Source organism: Pimephales promelas, chromosome 14 (assembly GCF_988280905.1).
Source record: "Pimephales promelas chromosome 14, fPimPro1.hap1.1, whole genome shotgun sequence".
Taxonomy (NCBI): domain Eukaryota; kingdom Metazoa; phylum Chordata; class Actinopteri; order Cypriniformes; family Leuciscidae; genus Pimephales; species Pimephales promelas.
The window spans coordinates 23,089,559-23,110,818 of record NC_142782.1 but is presented as its reverse complement, the minus strand read 5'-3'; the positions used below and the strand labels follow the sequence as shown (position 1 = coordinate 23,110,818).

General features: G+C 37.8%; 2 protein-coding genes across 3 annotated transcripts; one reads left to right on the top strand and one right to left on the bottom strand.

The window, feature by feature from the left end:
- The first annotated feature begins 257 nt into the window (after positions 1–257).
- Positions 258–17,065, top strand: srpk1a (SRSF protein kinase 1a). 2 transcript variants are annotated; one of them, XM_039657758.2, is made up of 16 exons: positions 258–352; positions 1,060–1,114; positions 2,087–2,220; positions 3,885–3,993; positions 4,093–4,180; positions 4,302–4,389; positions 4,655–4,761; positions 5,857–6,022; positions 6,277–6,302; positions 6,771–6,993; positions 7,150–7,497; positions 7,732–7,832; positions 8,991–9,098; positions 9,223–9,292; positions 14,290–14,382; positions 15,762–17,065. In XM_039657758.2, exons 1-16 carry the CDS (start codon positions 274–276, stop codon positions 15,944–15,946), a joined length of 1,980 nt encoding a protein of 659 aa, XP_039513692.2. In that variant the 5' UTR covers positions 258–273; the 3' UTR covers positions 15,947–17,065. The 2 variants fall into 2 exon arrangements, with proteins under 2 accessions (XP_039513692.2, XP_039513693.2); XM_039657759.2 differs by lacking the exons at positions 14,290–14,382; positions 15,762–17,065 and adding an exon at positions 13,693–14,048.
- A 2,750-nt stretch (positions 17,066–19,815) lies between these two features.
- Positions 19,816–20,704, bottom strand: lhfpl5b (LHFPL tetraspan subfamily member 5b). Its single transcript, XM_039658110.2, has 2 exons — positions 20,249–20,704; positions 19,816–20,063 (listed from the first exon to the last, which is right to left on the bottom strand). The coding sequence occupies exons 1-2, from the start codon at positions 20,664–20,666 to the stop codon at positions 19,816–19,818; spliced, it is 666 nt and encodes a 221-aa protein (XP_039514044.1). The 5' UTR covers positions 20,667–20,704.
- Positions 20,705–21,260: the final 556 nt, after the last annotated feature.

The following is a 21,260-nucleotide window of genomic DNA, read 5'->3' as shown; positions in this document are numbered from 1 at the left end:
TTGTTTTGATTTGTGGTTTTATGTTGAACAAGAGAAATCATAATTGAACTTTTCATTTTCAAAGAACCACTTTAATGCATTTTATGACCAAAGCACCTTTAAAATGGGTTTTCTGGATCTCTTACAAGAAAATCTCTTCCTATGTCGACCATACCATTGTCTCATGGATTTACCTGTGTTTTGTTTTTGTGTTCGGTCATTTTGTGGTTGAAATGCGCATGTTTTAGTTAAAAAAAAAAAAATAGTACGGACTGTGGACGCGCAGTAGTCAAGATGCGCGTGTCCGGGGGCGCGCGCGCATGCGCAGGGCCACCCAAGCCGCCAACTGAAGGGGCCAACATGGAGAGAAAAGGTAATCTATTCCTTTACTTTCTCTGAATAAAATTTGCCTTATTTTGAACTATAACGTTTATGCATGAGGCAAGATGACTAACTTACAATCTGACTCAAAGTAGTAGTGCAATATTAAAGCGTAAATGCCCATTTTGCTCGTTCTTTGAACGCATGGGTTGGTGTCTTTAGCGTTAGCATTTAGCCGCTCAGTCTGCAGCTGAAGTGAGCTGAATTTATTTTCATCACGACTCAGAGGCATATTTTATGTTTGGTTTGTATCGCCTTCGCTTAAGAGATTTTACTTTTCTTTGGTTTTTGATAGACGTTATGCGTATGAGTAACGTTAGGCGCGTGCGCGTATCAGCTGGATGAGAGTTGAAAGCTTTTTTTTTTTTTTTTGCTGTCGTGGAAAGTTCAGGAATTTATTTCCTTCAGCCTTCAGTTTTGCATCATTGTTCCTGATGTTATTAAAACCGATAAAACATTCATGTTGTTAAAGATACATGTATTGCGACTATTTAAAGTTCAGTTCCTGTCACAATGTAAACATCCACCCAGCTGTTTATTGTTTATGTGCATTACATAAGATCAACATCAGCGGTCTGTGTGTCTCCTGTATTATTGTCAGGCTATGTTTGGCTGTCATTGAGCTTACTGAGTTTAAGTTTTATAAATGGTTTCATTGTCACCTAATGTTTTCTTATGTCATCTCATTTGTCACACCAGTTCTGGCACTTCAGGCGAGGAAAAAAAGGGCCAAAGCCAAGAAGTCGACCAAGAAGTGAGTTTTGTGCCTCCCCCTTCTATTAAATAGACCACAATTCTGTCCATAGAGACTAAAAATCAACTAAAAAAATATAAAAATCTTTATTATGTCCTTGAAGTTGCAGAGTGTGCTCTTAAACCACTGTTTTGAATTGTGATTACATGCTTGTACTGTAGTATATTATGAGTCATCCTGAGGTTGCTGACTTCGCTCTGTTTATTTAGTCTTATTTGTTGAACCGTGTTCAATTGACAATAATGTTTAACATTTTGGCAGAATGAAGTCATCCTTTTGGCATGCGCAGTATTAAGTTGCACTTTCTTACACTTAGCCTAAATGTTTGTGATGATGTTGACACAGGTGTTATTCTTGCATAGGTTAAACCAAAAATGGATAGATGCAGTTAGTAAAATGCTTCCCAACACTGGCAGACTTTTAACTAATATTATATCAGCATTATATGTAACAAAAGAGCTTATTCAGTAGAAAACAAAACACTGGTTGTGCATGCATGGTGCCTCGTGGATTTAGATTCAGACTGATCTTGGTGCATTTCATGAAGTTTAAAAATAGGAATGTTTTTATCGAGGCAGGTTTTTTTAAAATATAATGTGTCTTGCAATACAGTGTTTACAAGCAGTTTACAATAGTAAACAGAAAAAAAAACAACACTACCACAAGATTGTTTAATCAGGATTCAACAGTTTTAGTTAGAATTACAATTTCTGTTTCACCAATAAAGCAGCTCTACAGAAGATGATATAGTTGCATTATTCAGGTGACTTCAGTTCAATAGATATAGTAGTAATATGCAGTTTTTATGCAGGTCCTTTTGATTGTAATCTATCAGAAATGTAAATCACATGATGAAACGGTTGTCTGAACATTTATACCATGTAAAATCGGCATCAAAGAGTCTATAATGTAAGAGGACTGTACTGTAATGCGTGTCCATTGACCTAAATGAAATGTACTATCATCCCTCAGGCCAGCACATCCTCCACGCGGGGCATCACAACAGCAGCAGCCTCCTACAGAGACCCAGATACAAGCTGAGCCCGAAGAGGAAATCCTAGGCTCTGATGATGAAGAGCAAGAAGATCCCAATGACTATTGCAAAGGTGGGAGACATGGATTTATATATCCCATTTTGACAGCAGAAGTTACTGCTTATAGATGAGACTTGCTGAACAGCGCAACCCAGAAAGTAAAAATAGACAGGCGGCAGTTCCTTGTTTCACAGTTATTGTTTTTTTCTGTTGTATCTGTTGGCCAAACTCTTCCTTTCTAGAAGTGCAACACATAACTACTGTACCCTGCAAAATAAATCTACTGGAAATAGACAAATCATTTGTGTTTATACCCCTATGGTGGGATCTCTATATCAATGATATCTTTTTTGTTTTATTTGTTTTTTGTACTTAATTCAAAACGGAAGTGACATTATTATTTTTCAATTTATTATTTTATATATTTTTTTGCTTTATTAATTATCTACTTATTTTAAAATATCAATAGTCTTTCTATTTTTGGCCTAAGCATGCTGTAATTGGATTGCTCAATCAATCCCTAAAAAAAATGACAATCAAAGCAGCTCTGAAGCGGCCTTCCCACTACTGGTTGCCTACAAATATTTATAAATGACATTCACAGATGTTATTCCATATGGTAGACACCAAATCAGTTTTCTTGCAGCTAAAAAAATAATTTAGATAGAAAATACTTAAAGGTTTAGTTCACCCAAAAATGATGTAATTTATGACTCGCCCTCATGTCATCCCAAGCCCGTATAACCTCGGTTCATCTTCAGAACACAGTTTAAGATATTTTAGATTTAGTCTGAGATTTTTCTGTCCCTCCATTGAAAATGTATGTACGGTATACTGTCCTTCTCTAGAAAGGAAATAAAGACATCATCAAATTATAGATAACACCAGATAACATGTCGCCAGCATCACTGTGGACTCGTGAACGCGGCTTGACAACAGAACCGGAAGAGAATACATTGCTGAATAAAGTCGTAGTTTGTTATTTTTGTATTTTTGATGCTTCAAAACATTTTAACTAACCCACTGATGTCACATGGACTACTTGGATGTCTTTATTTCCTTTCTGGACAAGGACAGTATACCGTACATACAGTTTCAATGGAAGGACAGAAAGCTCTGGGACTAAATGTAAAATATCTTAAACTGTGTCCTGAAGATGAACGGAGGTCTTACAGGCTTTGGACGACATGAGGGCGAGTCATGAATGGCATAATTTTCATTTTTGGGTGAACTTACCCTTTAATATTAGAGATGAATAAGAAACTGTAAGTGCTCTTTCCTATCGTGACAAATTATCTGCAGCACAAGTGCTGGTCTATCTGGGTTTCACGGAGCCATTCTCCTGAAAGTCGTTCATCAATTGCATGAAGTTAAACATATCTTAATTTTGTTGCATCACTGGACATGCCTACATTCTGTCGCCAATGTTCAGTAGCTACGTTTCCATTACCCTTGAAGATGCGAATTGAAAATACTCCAAATGGAAACACGTCAATTTCGCAAAACTCCCAGATATCGTAAAGAAAGGTTATGCTCTCGTGAGGGTTTTTTTTTTTTTTCAGGCAGTTGCAAAACTGCAATGGTAACGAGGCTACTGTGTCGCCGGAAATCTCTAGCTCTCTGTTAAAACAAATGGGATCATGTCGTTTTGACACTGGCAGTGTTAATGCTTCTTAAAGGATAATTGATGAGCTTTCTGAATATCTGCTGAAGGATTACTTTTCTTCTTTGGTTAGGAGGCTATCACCATGTGAAAATAGGGGACCTATTCAATGGTAAATACCATGTGATCCGGAAGCTGGGGTGGGGACATTTCTCCACTGTGTGGCTGGCCTGGGACATCCAGTAAGAGCTTTGTCATTTCGAAGAACCTAAGACGCATTCTAATGTGTTGAAATCGCATATGCGTGATATTATTTTTCTTTTTCCTTTTTCTTTCCTCAGAGGGAAGCGGTTTGTTGCGATGAAGGTGGTTAAGAGTGCAGAGCATTACACTGAAACAGCTCTGGATGAAATAAAGCTACTCAGATCTGTAAGTATCTCGATAAACATCTGAAATGCTTAAAATAACCAAGAAAAATAAAAAAAAGAATGAAACAATGAAGATTAAAATCTTCATCCATAAAATATTTGTATGTTTTTATTGTTTTTAGGTCAGAAATACAGACCCTGATGATCCAAACAGAGAGATGGTTGTGCAGCTACTGGATGACTTCAAGATCTCAGGGGTCAATGGGACTCGTATCCTTGAATATGAAGAATGTTGTGTGTGTGTGTGTGTAAGAGAGAGAGAAATAAGTCAAGAAGTCTTCAAGCAGGTGTCTCGTGCTATTTTAAGATACCCCACATTCTTTTACAAGGGCACTTGTGAATGCTGACTTTGAAACGGTTATAGATTATAGAGAATCTGTTCTGAGATCCTTCTACATTTATTTAGAACTTCTACATTTATTCTTACCAACAAGATTCTGTTTCAAAAGCGTTAGACCTTTACTTGACTTTTCAGATGTCTGCATGGTGTTTGAAGTTCTAGGGCACCACTTGCTTAAATGGATTATCAAGTCCAACTATCAAGGCTTACCTCTGCCTTGTGTCAAGAGTATCATTCGACAGGTAACACAGCAGACCATCACACACATCAGTGTATAGATAATTACGGTCTGACTAATTAGCTGCTGTCCTGGATTTACTGGATCAGTTACTGACCGGGTTTGAAATTAACTTTTCACTCACCAGCCAATTTGGGTACTAAATCTTTAAGTTACCAAGCCATTCAGAACTTCTCCTAGCCAAAACAAAAATATCGGAAATAAACCATAATTAGATTTAAATATTATTTATTATTAAATCTGATTCATTGTATTGCTTTTATGACAGTCAATCTGTTTGTGGGACTCTTTACACATTGTTTTGCTAATGTTTCAGGCCATCCAAAGTAATAGAACATTACTATTTACGCAGCTTTAGGGTTTTGGTGTTATTAAATGTTAAGAATGATTTACTTATTAAAATATTTCTCTTTTTGGATGAAGTAAGGGATAGTGTACACCACTGTTCAAAAGTTTGTGGTCATTAAATTTTTTTTTTGAAGAAATTAATTTTATGAAAGATTCCAATTTTTAATAAATGCTGTTTTTTTAAACTTGATTTTTTTTAAATCATATTTCCCCAAAAATATTAGGCTGCAAAACTGTTTTCAACATTTATAATAATAATAAATGTTTTGTGAGCACTAAAACCAGCATATTAGAATGATTTCGTAATGTGACACTGAAGACTGGAATAATGACTGTTGAAAATTCAGCTTTGCCATTACATAAATAAATAATAAATAATATTATTTTTTAATATATTGAACATAGAAAACACTTATTTAAATAGTATAACATTTAACAGTGTTATTGTTTTTACTGTATTTAAAAAAAACTCCCCCAAAAAAACCGCAGCCTTAATGAGCATAAGAGACTTCTTTCAAACACTTTAAAAAGTCTTACTGACCCCAAACTTTTAAATGGTAGTGTTTCTCAATAAAAATCAGAAGCAATCAGAATCATGTTATAGAGAGCCGTAAATAACCAATAATAATAATAAAACTTTAATATTTTTATTTATTCATTGCTAGATTCATTCAGTTTTGGGATTAAAATTGTGTTGTGTTGCTCAAGTATGTTTGTTTGAAAGAGTCTCTGTATTTTTAAAATCTCTCAGGTTCTTCAAGGTCTGGATTACCTGCACACCAAGTGTCAAATCATCCACACAGACATAAAGCCAGAGAACATTCTCATGAGTGTGGATGAGGTATATATCCGGCGGTTGGCTGCAGAGGCCACTGAGTGGCAGAAAGCAGGCGCTCCCCCTCCATCTGGGTCAGCAGGTACGGCACCTCTGATCTCTGACACCCACATACACAGTGAATCGCACTTATTACACGGCTACAGTCCATTTCAGATTATTACGTGCCAGCGTTTCCCCGCTAGATTTTAGTTTAGGTAAGATCACTTGCTCTCTTTAACAAAACTTGTTGGTTTACTTTCATACCCTCCAGCATACTGCTCTTAAAAAGAAAATTTGTTTGCTTTGTAAACTGTCATTGTGTTACAATGTTTTGTGTTGGTCTTTGTCTTCCAGTGAGCACTGCCCCAGCACCTAAACAGGTATAGTATCCTTCTTTTGAATTTTCATGCTATGCATTTTATTTCAGAGAATGAAATGTTTTTTTAAGTAATTTTAAAATGTCCCAAATAGAACCAATCCAGTCAGTCTCACACTTTCTGTAGTTCCCTGAAGTTGTTAATTAAGTGAAATATATTTCACATATTTATCCCTTATATATATGATTTTATTGTGTTTTTCGCATTTAAAACTAAACTTTTAGTTGGAATTCTTTTATTTTAATTCTTAAAGAAGTTTAACCAACTTCTGCTGTTGGTTAGGAAAACTGTAGTTGACAGAACGTTTATATTGAGCTTTGTGAGCCCGCTGAACCCAAGCTATAGTTTGGGTTTGCATGGTTTTATCAACTCTAAACTTACTCTGAAACTTCATGCCACTGGCCACTGGAGTGTTTCAGGTAAGATGATTTTGCTTTTTAGCATTAACATGATTACCCACCTTTTCTTCAGGCACCGAAAATGTCGAAAAACAAGAAAAAGAAGCTAAAGAAGAAGCAGAAGCGTCAAGCAGAGCTCCTGGAGAAGTGCATTATGGACTTGGAGGAGATGGAGATTGGGCCTGAAGGCAGAGAGGAGGATGGGGAGGAGGATGACCCAGAATCCCCCAAATCCCCCACCTACGCCCCACTCCGACAGGCATCACTGCAGGATATTGCTACTGAGAACACAATAAGTTAGTTTCTATTTGTATGATCAATTTTGTTATATTTATTATAGTTGATAGTTAAAAGCTTGAACATCCTTTTTGTGACTTTTGATTAAAAGTACAAATCATCTGCCATTAGCATATCTCAATCATGTTTCTATTTCTATGCATTTCTCATAATAGTGGAGACCAGAGAGAGACTAACATCAGATGCCTCACTTGAGCTCAACTGTAACGGCTGCATGCACTCCAGTCAAAGGCAACCTGAGGAGGATGATCAATGTGACCAGCAACATGGCCAACTTCTACAGGAGGACCACCATAATGCGAACACAGGCCCAGAGGACACCGTTCAAAGCATGTATGAGTACTGTAATGGGGCAGAGTCCCCGGAACTGGACCAGGCCAGCTATAGTAATGGCACCTCAGGACGAGAGCTGCTGGAGGAGGCAGAACTTCCATCTGGGGAGCAAGATCAGCAAAAGACTAGAACCAGAGCCAGGGAACAGAACAAGGATAAGCTAAAGAATGGTCAGTGTGTTTTCTAGTATTTTAGTGAGGATTTTCAGAGAATATATATTAATGTTTTTTTTTCTACTTTAGATATGCCTCAATCATGCTGGCAACTTTTTGTATTAAAGGGATAGTTCAGACAAAAAATGTAAATTATGGACTTTTTGATGAGTCAAAAAGTGCGAATTTTTGATGAGTCACTCTACAATGATCACATGGCTGTTGTTTGATTGGCTCTTTCTTCTCTTTCAGATAAGCTGTCAGCTGGAAGCCTATTGGTCAATCCACTGGATCCACTTAACTCTGAGCAGATCAAGGTCAAGATCGCTGACCTTGGCAACGCCTGCTGGGTGGTAAGGCTCTTTAATAATCAGATGAAATCAATATTGTTTTCATTTATGTACAAAAACGCAGATAAACACCATTATATCACAATTTATGCGCTATAATATATAAATATACAATTTCAAATTATGAAATGTACACTACCATTTGGTGTCAGTACAGGGTTGGTTTTTAAAGCAATTATTACTTTTTTCAGTTAGGGCCCATTAAATTGATCAGAAAATGACAGGAAAAATGTTTATGATTTCTATATTAAGCAGCACAACTATTTTAAACACCAATAATAATAATATTTCTTGAACACCAAATCAGCATATTAAAATGATTTCTGAAAGATCATGTGACATTGATTGGAGTAATGGCTGCTAAAAATTTAAGCTTAGCCATCACTAGAATAAATGACATTTTAAAATGTTAAAATGGAAAACATTTATTTTAAATGTGTGTAATATTTACAATATTACTCTTTGCAGCCTTGGTGAGCATAACAGACTTCTTTCGAAAACATCTTACCAACCTTAACATTTTGGACGGTAGAGTACTTTTTTTGGGTCTTGGTCTCCAGACCATTTTTTTTAAGGTCTTGTCTCGGCGGCATTTGTGCTGGGTCTGGTCTTGGTTACAAACTAAGAGGACTCTGGAATTTATCTCAAAACTAGTCTAAACAACAAATGGAGGAATAACTCATTTCTAATTTGATTTATTTTATTACTTTTGTTGTGGGTCAGAAATCAACAAGGGATTGTGTCAAAATGTCACTAATTAATAAAAAGGCCCACAAAAATCAAGATATATTATTTTTATAACATATGATAATTATTCAAGCAATATCACAAGAGCAAGAGAGCTGTTTTCACAAATGAGCATGATTGCAAGTCTGATTTAGATTTTATTAAAATGTTCAATAAACTACGTTTTTTTGAAGCATTAATCTCAACATTATTTATGCATTTGATTGTTAACATCTCTGTATAGTGTCCTCTTCTAATTGTATTTATTCATTAAATATAAGATATTTCTTATGCAGTAAATGGATCTTTTAGATTATTTAAACAGTGCTGGACCTTGGTCTTGACTCAGTCTCGCCCTGCCTTGGTCTCAACACACACTGGTCTCGGTTTAGGAGGTTTGACTACAACACTAGTGTGAACCTTTCTGTCCTTCAGCACAAGCACTTTACTGAAGACATTCAGACCCGACAGTACCGCTCCCTGGAGGTGCTGCTAGGATCCGGCTACAGCACACCTGCTGACGTATGGAGCACAGCCTGCATGGTAAGAAACTGCACATGCTCTTTCATCAGTCATACATCCACAGACACTCTGGTGAGCAATGGTCAGCCAATTTGGCAACAATTCAGACTATTCAGGTGTTTTTTTTCTCTCTCTCTCTTTTCAGGCGTTTGAATTGGCCACTGGCGATTATTTGTTTGAGCCTCACTCTGGTGAAGATTACTCCAGAGATGAAGGTAATGCATTGGTTCTTTACATTCACGATTTTCTGTCTGAAATATGATCAAAACGATGAATTAAATGAAATTACTTAAAATACATTAGGGCTCCAGACTAACTTTTTTTACTAGGAGCGCTGTTGCCCCTGACTGAAAATTTTAGGAGCGCAAGCAGAAAATTTAGGGGCACACCTTAAATAAGCTTGCAATGCAATTATTCAAAATTCCCCCCAAATAACTGTAATACTGACAAATTATTTAATAATAAATAGACTTAACATTATGATATGCTGTTTTATTTTAAGTTCACAGGGCTCCAGACTCAAATTTGAGGGCAGCACCACCTCAAATCAGAACTCGAGTTATACAAAAAAAAAAAAAAAAAAAAAAAACTGGTAGCACTGGGGCTGACAATAAATCACTTAGATTAATTTAGTTATCCTCTTATAATGTCTTAATATTAATTAAAAACAAAAGGGGAGAAAACATGTATAAGGATTTGGAGTGAATAGCCAATAAACATCTTACTGTTTACGATGTTTTTTTTTTTGTTATTTTTTTTAAAAATAATAATAATAATAATTTTAATGTTTAAATAAGAGTTTTCCAACATCTTAAATTTTTTCGTTTTAGGACAATCTTTGAAGAATGAACAAAAAATGTGTTGATCATCACAAAAAATACAAAAAATAAAACATTTATATATGATATTATCGTTTTGAAGAGCAGGACAAAGATAGGCTACGTTGTAAGCGTTTGACATCATATTTATGGTTAGAGTTAACTTACTAGCCTAAATCCATGGTGAATGTTGCTGATTTGTGGACTGAAAGCCTTCTATAAGTGTTTCTCCTGGTTTCCACGTTGTTTGATCTGATATGGTTATAACAGAACTCTGCGCCGAATCGGAATGTTTCTCACTGGATCTCGTAGCGATTATGTTATTAATTCTGAGGTGAATTCAATGGATTTATTCACTGGATCTGCTAGTAACAGTGTTGCGTGATCGAGATCGGCCCGCGACTGGCAAGTTCGGGGCTTTATTACTGTCAGTGGTTCGGGGGGCTCCACTATGCGCTGCTCTGTCTATTATGTCCAACCTAATAAAAACGCTAACGGTCCGTCCGTGAGTTGCGCATTTTAGTTCCACTTTCATTTTGTTTGTATTCGCTGCTAGGTAACGTGTCGATAGATCGCTTATTGCTCAGACGCACTTTGCAGGTTGTGATATTCGTCTCCTTCCCACAGACGTTTATTCGCGCTATTCTTGTCACGGATTCATTGACGCGTCCCTTCCACGCTTACCATGCGTTTAACGTGTGGCAAATTTACTGGTCGCAAAATGCGACTATTTGGTCGCAGTCTGGAGCCCTGTACATTTATTGAGGAAAGTTGTACAGTAATACACGTTTATCTATTAAATACCAGTGCATGTTTACAATAAGACACTTGCCTAATGATTTTTTTGATATGACTGGCAATATACTGTCTGAAGTCATATTAATTTATTGCTATGTAATGGAATTAAAATACCTAATTATTGATTTTGTTGTTTTCTGCTTTACTGAGATGTATTGACATTACAGTGCTGTAATGGCTATAATCCTGTGGTTATTTCCCTACTAACAGTCAGAGCCTTCTGTTAAAAATGTATGAAAATGGCCTCTTCTTTAAACTTCCTCTTTATATTGACTTCCTCCTCCACCTTTCGCCCACTTCTTCTGCCTCTGTTATTGACCCATGTTTCTTTTGTTCCTCCTGATCTTCTATTCTTATTTTATACTCTTGCTCAACTAAGACAAAGATATATTTTGCATGCTTTAGAAATTGATTGATAGTGGTAATATGTTATACAATTCAAACCTAATTTATTACCATTATCAGTAAAGCTTAGTTGTTTCTAGGAAATTCTGACATTTGTCATCTAATTGTGTTTGCGCTAGGCTGTTTAAACACCTTGTCAGTTAGGTTAGTCATGATCAGAATTTGCATGTATAGAGCCACAATATGTTTCCTCATTTAAGGATAATACATCCAAGTAATGAGATACTCTACTTCTCCTGGTAGAGGGACATTTCAGGTTGATTGCCAGAGTGAGTCATTTAATGGGTTACAGCATTTGGTAGTTAGTTGTGTATTGTGGTTTCCTCACTGTATTTGTATGTCTGCAAGGTACAGTGGGACAAAAAGTATTTAGTCAGCCACCAATTGTGCAAGTTCTCCCTCTTAAAAAGAGGAGAGGGGCCTGTAATTTTCATCATGGGTACACTTCAACTTTGAGAGACAAAATGAAGAAAAAAACATTTCAGGAAATCACATTTTTGATGAATTTTTAATGAATTTATTTGCAAATGATGGTGGAAAATAAGTATTTGGTCGCCTACTTACAAGCAAGATTCCTGGCTCTCACAGACCTTTAACTACTTCTTTAAGAGGCTTCTCTGTCCTCCACTCATCGCCTGTGTTAATGCCTGTTTGAAGTTGTTATCAATATAAAAGACACCTGTACACAACCTCAAACACTCACACTCCAAACTCCACTATGGCCAAGACCAAAGAGCTGTGAAAGGACATCAGAAACAAAATTGTAGACTTGCACCAGCTAGGAAGACTGAATCTACAATAGGTAAGCAGTTTGATGTGTAGAAATCAACTGTGGGAGCAATTATTAGGAATGGAAGACATACAAGACCACTGATAATCTCACTCGATCTGGGGCTCCACGCAAGATCTCACCCCGTGGGGTCAAAATGATCACAAGAACGGTGAGCAAAAATCCCAGAACCACACGGTGGGACCTAGAGAATTACCTGCAGAGAGCTGGGTCAAAAGTAACAGGCTAACATCAGTAACACACTACACCGAGAGGGACTCAAATCCTGCAATGCCAGATGTGTCCTCCTGCTTAAGCCAGAACATGTACAGGCCGTCGGAAGTTTGCTAGAGAGCATATGATGATCCAGAAGAGGATTGGGAGAATATCATGTGGTCAGATGAAACCAAAATATTCGAACTTTTTGGTAAAAACTCAACTCGGCGTGTTTTTGGAAGAGAAAGAATGCTGAGTTGCATCTAAAGAACATCATATATTACATACTGTGAAGCATGGGGGAGGAAACATCATGCGTTTTTTGGGGCTGTTTTTCTGCAAAGGGACCAGGATGACTGACCCGTGTTGAGGGAAGAATGAATTGGGCCATTTGTTGTGAGATTTTGAGTGAAAACCTCCTTCCATCAGCAAAGTCTTTCAGCATGACAATGATCCCAAACACCAGCAACCGTGTGTGAAAACCTTGTGAAGACTTACAGAAACGTTTGACCTTTGTCATTGCCAAAAAAAGTTATATAACAAAGCATTGAGAGAAACTTTTTTATTGACTTATTTTCCACCATAATTTGCAAATAAATTCATTAAAAATCCTACAATGTGATGTCTCTCATAGTTGAAGTGTACCTATGATGAAAATTACAGGCCTATCTCATATTTTTAAGCGGGAGAACTTGCACAATTGGTGGCTGACTAAATACTTTTTTTCCCAACTGTATTTAGCAGAATCTGGTCAGACAAGAAGTCAAACTGGAGAGACAGGCAGATACCAGAAAATATGCTGTGTTCTCAACTTACTCTTGTGGTAGACCATGTTGCACTTTGATACGCTGATGTAATTTTCCTTAATATCAAGTGTGCAGAATTAGATCACATATTTTTTTTTAACTACTTCCTTGCCCTTCCTAAATCGCCTCTCTATTTCTGATTGGCTTAGAGAGATCATAACCTGTAGTTATCTGTGTGTCTCATGGTTTTTCCAGTAACCGTTCCATCTCTTGCTCATTCTTGTTCTGTTTATGTGCCACTGGAGGAGAGACACTCAGTTGTACTTCTGCGGTAGTGCTGAGCATTTTCAATGATGAAAACAAGATAATTAAATAAGCTATTTCAAAATAACCTTAAGCAAATATCAGTTGATGTCAATCCATATTCTGTACCGTTAACTTATGATGCTTAAAATTTTGCTCTTTGTTTTTTAGTGTTTTTATATTTTTAAAAACCAAATAGAATTTTGTATTAACCATTTTAGAATTTTTATTAACCATTTATCTATATTTATTTAGCTTAACATAAATAATTATTGGCTAATCGGGTTTGACCTGAATTTTAATATTTAAATTTCCCTTTAGGATGAGTGTGTTTGAAGTTTAATGTTCATAATGCAAAAATATTTGATACAAAAATGCCATCTTGTGCTCACTTATGTTAGACACCCTGTTTAGCTTGTAATCTGGCATTCTGACCCACTGTCATTTGCCTAGAGTTTGTCCTTTTTCTATTTTTTGGATCCTGACCATGTTCTTCCTGCTTGTCCCCATTCCATGTTCATGCTCTCTTTCTGTCTCTGTCTTCCCCATCTCTCTCTCAGACCACCTTGCTCTGATTATTGAGCTTTTGGGGCATATCCCCCGTCACTATGCTCTGAGTGGGAAATTTTCACAGGAATATTTCAGCCGGAAAGGTACGCCTGTCAGTCAGGTAGAGCCCTACCCTGAGGGAGAGGTTTGAAGGGAAGAGAGGAGATTCCAGCAGCTTCATTGACAGCACAACCTTGTCACACTTAGTTTTCTGAAAGTTTGGCTGAAAATCTTCCTCGGCACAGTAGTCCAGTAGTTCTCAGTGAGACTCTTCTTAGAAGTGGGCCCTAAGCACAACAGACGAACTGTTGTAGCTTCAAAGCCGCAGAAGTGTGGCATGACTTCGCTTGAAGCTCTACCAGAGGCAGCCGAAGCTCAAAAACACACAAGTCCAATTCTTCTTACAATCTTTAATCTGGAAGTTCTTCAGTGTGTGACCTCTATCTGTGCTGTCCGGACATGGCTCCTCGGCTTCCCTTTCGTCTCCCTTCTCTCAGGATGGGTGAATGACTGTATTAACACTGTCTGATCAAGTTGTCCATTGTTTCATCCTCCCCTCCACCTCACCACCCCCCTCCCTGCCTGACGCACTCTGTGTGTGATGGTAGACCACATTGCTTTGATCATTGAACTGCTGGGGGCCGTCCCACGCAAACTCGTATTGACCGGAAAATATTCCAAGGAGTTTTTCGGCAAGAAAGGTAACATGGTCATTATGAATAACTTTTATATCTAGTCCTAATGCTTTCGCTTCAGATTATTAAGTTGCTTTGCAAACTAAAATGTGTATGTAATGTACGCTACTATTCAAAGGTTTGGGGTCAGTGATTTTTATATATATATATATATATATAACGGTTAGTTCCAATGCTTGATTCTGATTGGTCAATATCTGTGCTTTATTCACGATAATACATGACTATGACCGCTTCACCCAACGGTTCTATTTATCACTGCGCAACACTGCAGGTCCTATGTAGTTTTTATTTGAGCTTTCATGCATATTACACATTGGAACGTTGTTGCTGTTCACGGTCAGGGACTATTTTTTTTCTAGCGGAAGGAAGGCTTTTAGTGATTTTACTTCATGAGACTTGCACTAATACATATTTTTTTTAACTTTTTTTTTTATGGTGTGGTAACCGTTTTATAAAAGCTGCTGATCTGGTGCTCAAGATTTTTTTTTAATCAATTCTGAAAACGTATATTTGATTTCTATTTTTTGGAAACCATTATAAATTCAGATTTTCCTGATTTTTGGATGAATAAAAAGTTCAAGAGAACGGTTTCTATAACGGTTTCTAAAAGATTTGTATTTAAAATGGTCCTTGCTGAATAAACAATATTAAAAAAAAATCCTAGTGACCCCAGACCTTTCAACAGTAGTGCATCTTTTTCTAAAACAAAGCTTCATGAATAATTTTTTTGTGTCTTTGGATTTCGATACATTTTACAGACAGCAATTATCGAAGTTTGAATTTAATTCACCATGCTGTTCTTATTTTATGCAAATCATTGGTGCACAATACCCCCCCCCCCCCCCCCCAAAAAAAAGGTCTATGCAATGAAAATGTATTAACTTGCCCTGCCTCCTAATGTCACCTACTTTTAACATTCATTCTTGTTGAATGTATTTTCACTTTGAAGTGCATCACATTATCAATTTAAAATTGGTTTATTGTTGTTTTTATGGGGCTTTTTTGGGCAACATGTTTATTAATGGCAAATGTTACTTGACATAAAAACACATTATAAAGCTATAAAAATATGTAGGGGTAAATGCATGGAATGGGAAGCTTGGAACCTTAAAGGGACACTGTTTTTATCTTATTATTATTCCCTTTACTAAGACGAGTTGATGCATACCCCTCTCGTCTCAGTGCGTGCACTAAATCGCACAAAATCGTGCACTAAATTGGATCCTAAGGAATGAACTAGGCTAAGCTAAGTGCTATAAAAGTTTCATCGCAAGACAGAGCGATTTAGTGCACGCACTGAGACGAGAGGTATGTAACAAAGGGAATAACATAGTTTAATATAAAAAAAATGGAGTATCCCATTAATTGTGTGCTTTCTGTAGGTGAGCTGAAGCACATCACTAAACTGAAGCCGTGGGGTTTACTGGAGGTTCTGATGGATAAATACGAGTGGCCTCGTGAGGAGGCCGAGACCTTCGCTGATTTCCTGCTTCCTATGCTGGAGCTCCTGCCAGAGAAAAGAGCCACTGCTGCCGACTGTCTGCGACACGCTTGGCTTGCCCTCTAGTGGCCTCTTGACCTCACTGCACATACTCCAGGCACTCTCCAGAGACTGCAACAGATCACTTTCCAGTTTATAGAGCATATCGGCATACTTATTTTTCTTCGGTTTATCTGAGTGAAATCTTTTGCTGGGTTCGCCAGAGGAATAGTAAACCTGTCTGTTTTTGTTCTAGCTGTTTTTTTTCCTACTCTTTTCAGACTTAAGATTTTTTGTGTGAGGGTCACACCTGCTGTGATCTTTCTAACTTCCCTTTTATCTTGGCAAAGGATGAAATGTAGACCTAGGAAATGCCTGTTTAGGTACCTGGGGAATTCTCAGTTTTAAGTTATAAAATATTAAGATAAGGGTCTGTTTTTTTGTTTTGTTGCCGTGCTTACTTCTCCAGAGTGCTGACAGCTCGGACTGCAGTGCGAGGCACAAGAGATCATTTTGTTACTTGTAGTGAAAAAAGAAAAAGAAAAAGTGGTTTCTGGAAAGGGAATTATTTGGTTTACCTTTTTTGACTGTAGAGTATAAATTAAGATGTTCTGTCCTGCGTCAAGACTCGCCACACTTCTGTGTTTCTCAACTATACAAGTGTCTTTTGTGTGTGTTTATTAGTTCAGTAGGTTTTGATCTTGTCTGTCTCTGATTAGATTTTGAAGAGCTGAAATCTTCTCACTCATGGTCAATACATTTTGTGTACAAGACGCTTCCACGTAAGGTGAGTAACTGTCAAAGGGCCACCAAAAAAATTATATTTGTGGGGGGGAAAAAAAGAAACATTTATTGTCTGAGTGTGTGTTGTACGTATGTGTTTGTGTGCGCGCATGTGCATGCGTGTGTGTCTGTATATATGTGTACCAAAGAGTTTGCCTTGATCTGTATATTACAGCCATGTACAGTTTTTAAAAAGAAAATCCTACTATTGCATCTAAGCTAAGATTATTTAGCTGGATAGAAGTGTTTTAATAAAGCATTTGGAAGATGGGTGTACCTGTTTGTCCGTCTTGCTGTTCTCAAAAATAATTAAATGCTATAAAATGCAGGTTACCTTTCACTGTAATTGTCACCAACCTTTTGGGTGGATATTTGTGCAAAACAATAAAAAAGTGGAAAAGGAAAAGAGTGCTGGTAAACAAATCACGTGCTTGATTTGATTTCATTTTGGAACATTTAATACATATAAACCAGGATTTTTCAATCTGTGATGATGGGGGTTAAGGAAAATGCTACTTTACAGACAATTTTACTTGACAACCTTTTCATTCTGCTCTCTAAAGACTGGAAAAAATAACCTTATTGTGATCATATTTACAGCTATAGCTAAAATGTGTAGATTTTGTTAAAGGTACATTCTGTAAATTTTGGCGCTCTCTAGCATTTAAAGCTGCAGTAGGTAACATTTGAGAAAAAGTTGACTTAAGGCCTCATTATGCTTCTGCGTCAACTCCACGGTGTAGCTACGTCGTCACTACTACGTCGTCGTGGCCGTTTTATACTTCTGCGTGAGGTTGTGGTGCTTCGCGGTGCATTTCGCCGCCAGAACGCTAGGGGGGTTCGCGAATCTCTTTGGTTCCGTGCGTCGCGAGCGAAAGAGAGATAATGTTGTTGCAGCTGCCAGCTGGAGCTAATCGACGTTGAATAACAAGACGACACAAAACTTTATCCCCACAGAATCAACACGGATGTCCAGGGCCCGTTCCACCCATAGACGGTAAAATAAAGGTTCCACCCGAGCTGCCATAACGATAGCTGTTCGGAATGACTTGAAGGATTTTTTCAGTCTCCACATGGAACTGTGCTATGGCAGGATAATGTGTCCCGTGGCAGACTTGGCTAGTGCTGTATTATCAATGATGTAACCGTGAACATTGTATTGAAAATAAACAACAAACTGTGTTTCAAAACAAACGTTGATTTATTGATTGGTTGAAGTTTATTGTGAGAAAGAAAGAAAAGAATATAGACATATATTAACAATGAAATAAAAAACAGTTTATTTTTAGTTTAATTCTTTATTTAACGTTACTTTCTTTAAGAGTGTTATAATTAAAAGAACGAGGGTGCAAATGTTAAAAAATAGCGCTATAACAGGAGGGGGAAATCGGAAAAGCTACACTCCTGAAATTATGTTTAATCTGACCAATCAAAGCCCCTGCTGTCTGCGTCGCCTCGACGCGTAGTTACAAATTTTTTGGAGGTGCACGTCGAGCTACGGCGGAGGGGTCGGAGAGGGGTTCGCGTCGACGGATAGGTGTCTGCGGGGGTACGCCGTCGATTCGACGCAGAAGCATAAAACAGGCTTTAAGGCCCGTACACACCGGGACGAATATCAGCGCACGATATTCGCCAGCGTTTTTCAACGCGTTTTTTGTGTTCACACCCAAGCGATTTTCGCTGAAAGTTTTTTTGCTCGCCAATTTTCTCTGCAATACCACTCCATATCAGTTTTCTTTTATCAAGATGTTTGTATTTGTAGTCCCTGTCGTGTTTGTCATATAGTTCTTTATGTTCTAACACCAATGAGAACAGCAGCTCTACATTGATCTTGCCTTACATCTTCCTCGTCCTTTTTCTACCTGGCTGTGTAGACGGCGACGCTACTTGGCGTATATCGTCTTCTCTGTTCCGTATATGTGCTCGGCAAGACCGTTTTTAGTTTGAGCGCCCCCAAGTTGTGTTTTACTGTAAATTCAGAAGCTCCAAACACGTGAGCATTGGTCGGATAGTTTTTGACGCGGCGCGTCAAACAAAAAAAACGAACCCGAGGCGTTTTTTTAAAATAGACGCTTTTACGCGTCGGTGTGCACACTCACACTGGCGCCCTTTGTTTGGTCACGAGGCGTTAAATGTCGGCGAATATCGCGCGCGAAATTCGTCCTGTTGATCGCGAGAGAGAGACCCGAGTGTGTTCGACAGTCTGATTCATATAGTCCTGATTGGTTGTTTCTGACCGGGAGCGATCTATTTCTGCAAATGGCAATAGGACCACTGGGAGGAGCTTGATTTTTTTTTTTTTTTTTTTTTTTCCTTCTTCCCACAGATCTGTCTCATAGTCTACTATCAGGACACAATGACAGTTGTAACAAATATGTAAAAAAAAAACAATACTTGTTTACAAAAGTTACCTATTGGGGCTTTAATAAACAAAACTGCATTCTTTGTTTATGTCTATGACGAGTCACGCATGTACTGTGCTACTATGGACGGCTGTCCTCACGCCAGGTTAAAATTGTCTGAATATTAACACTTATTATAGGCGTACAGTAGTGATTAAGGACAAGACAAAAACATGGTGTGAACAGATTCATGATGTAGTTGCTCATACATTTTGTAAGTTTTGGGCAAAAGAAAAAGTTATAACAGTAATTTATTACTTTACCAAAAAAATAACACTATAGTATACAATATGTGTCTCCTTTAAAAACAGACCAAACTTAAGTCTGTGCCTCAAAGTATAAAAGATTTATAGCAGTCTAAGAGTCAAGAGCCAGTCCCTTAGGCAGTCTATCTAGGACTGATCTAGCTCTCAGATTCAATAGAAAATATCTTTATTTGTGTTCCGAAGATGAACGAAGGTCTTACGGGGTTGGAACAGCATGGGGGTGAGTAATTAATGACTTAATTTTCATTTTTGTGTGAACTAACCCTTTAATAAGATTTTATGATTTTGTTTTGCTTTAGTACGAATGTCCAGTTCCCTGTCCGCTGCAGATCTCCTGTTGGGTTTAGGTTTTTTACCTACAAACAAATGGAAACATCATCATTACTAAAACCGTATTGTATTTCTACAGATTGCATCCTACAGTCGAGAATAAATATTTAGTAAATAATTCAAATAAATCTAAAAAAAAATCAATTCCTAATGATTAATCATTCCTTCTCTTACCTCATCCTTTGTTTCCTTCCTCCACCTCAAAGTCGTCCGGCAGCAGTTTGTCTTGCCGGCTGCCCAGAGTGAAAGCAAGCAGTGCCAGTAACCCTGAGTCCAAGATGCTGATAATGCCTAGAATATAAGCCCAGCGAATGGTGCAGTTTCCCAGTGTGTACTTGTCCGTCCGCTCGCCACACATTCGCTTTACCTCTGGAGCATCCCAACCATCCGGATAAATCATACAACCCATCACCATCAGCACAGCTACAGCATCAAGGTAAACGATAGAATTTTCATTTTTGGGTGAATATCACTTTAAGAAAGTACACGTCATTGAATGACTTTGCATCTATCTGTCATTTGTTGTTGTTGTTGTTTAAAGCATCTTTAAAGCAGCATTACTGTATTTCTACGTATTAGCGAGTCCAACTGGAAAACTATTAGCCCACCTGAAGATGTTTGCATCCATGCGCATATCTTGTACACACTTGCGGAGTTGCAGAAGAAGAAAAGACCCAAGCACACGATGGTGCCTACGATAAGGAGCATTGAGGTGCCAACAAAAAACATAGCAGTCCTGAAAGCCCCAGAGGGGATCGAGGCAAAATCAAACACGCTCCCTTTACAGACCAATTCGGAGGTGATGGGGTTGCCAATACAGTAGTGAAAAAGCCCAAAGTATCCAGCCTGTGGGGTGTTAACACTGTCACCAATCCAATAGGGCTGAATGAAGACCACGACAGTAATGATGGCGAAGCATAAGGTGAAAACAGCCCACAGGACGCCGATGGCTCTGGCATTTCTCACATAATTGGTGTGGTAGATTTTGGCAGCCTCTTGGGCTGGAAGCATCTTCTCATTCGCCATTATTCGATCGATTTACGTTTATCTAGCAAGGTTAGAAATCTGGAGATATTTTTCAAGAACAAAACCAGACTATGAGAATCTATTTCCGGATCCAGCAGCACAGACAGCTTCTATCTTACCGTAGAGTCCAAAGGCTGCTGTGAACAGTGTCAGAATCAATATCGTTGCCAACAAAGGTGTCAGTTTTTAAATTATTAATGGTAAATTCAGTCAAGGAATAAGGTGACGACAATAACCGGTTCTCTTGCTGTAATCAGATATGTTTGTTACTTCACAGTAAAAGAATAGCTATTGTGTTCTAGGCCCAACATGAACTCTTTATCTTTTATAAAGCTGCACTCAACACACCTTGCCAAATCAACACAACTTTGTGTCTGCCAGATTGACAACTTTATCATACAAAGTTTTACAATTATAAGCATCACGTTGAGGACTCTTTTATTAATATCTGATGTCACACCCGATCTTTTAAGGGCATTACTATCAATTATTTAACCATTAAAATACACTACATGGCTGTTTGTTTACATTTGTGGACACCAAACATACAGGCTACTCTATGTAAAGCGTGGCGGAGAGCAGGGGGAACATCAT

Coding starts and splice junctions, on each gene's coding strand:
- lhfpl5b (XM_039658110.2), bottom strand. CDS start 20,666: ATGGCGAATGAGAAGATGCTTCCAGCCCAAGAGGCTGCCAAAATCTAC. Junction 20,064..20,248: donor ATGGATGCAAACATCTTCAG/GTGGGCTAATAG, acceptor TTGATGCTGTAG/CTGTGCTGATGGTGATGGGT.
- srpk1a (XM_039657758.2), top strand. CDS start 274: ATGCGCGTGTCCGGGGGCGCGCGCGCATGCGCAGGGCCACCCAAGCCG. Junction 3,994..4,092: donor TGGCTGGCCTGGGACATCCA/GTAAGAGCTTTG, acceptor TTCTTTCCTCAG/AGGGAAGCGGTTTGTTGCGA. Junction 7,833..8,990: donor TTGGCAACGCCTGCTGGGTG/GTAAGGCTCTTT, acceptor TCTGTCCTTCAG/CACAAGCACTTTACTGAAGA.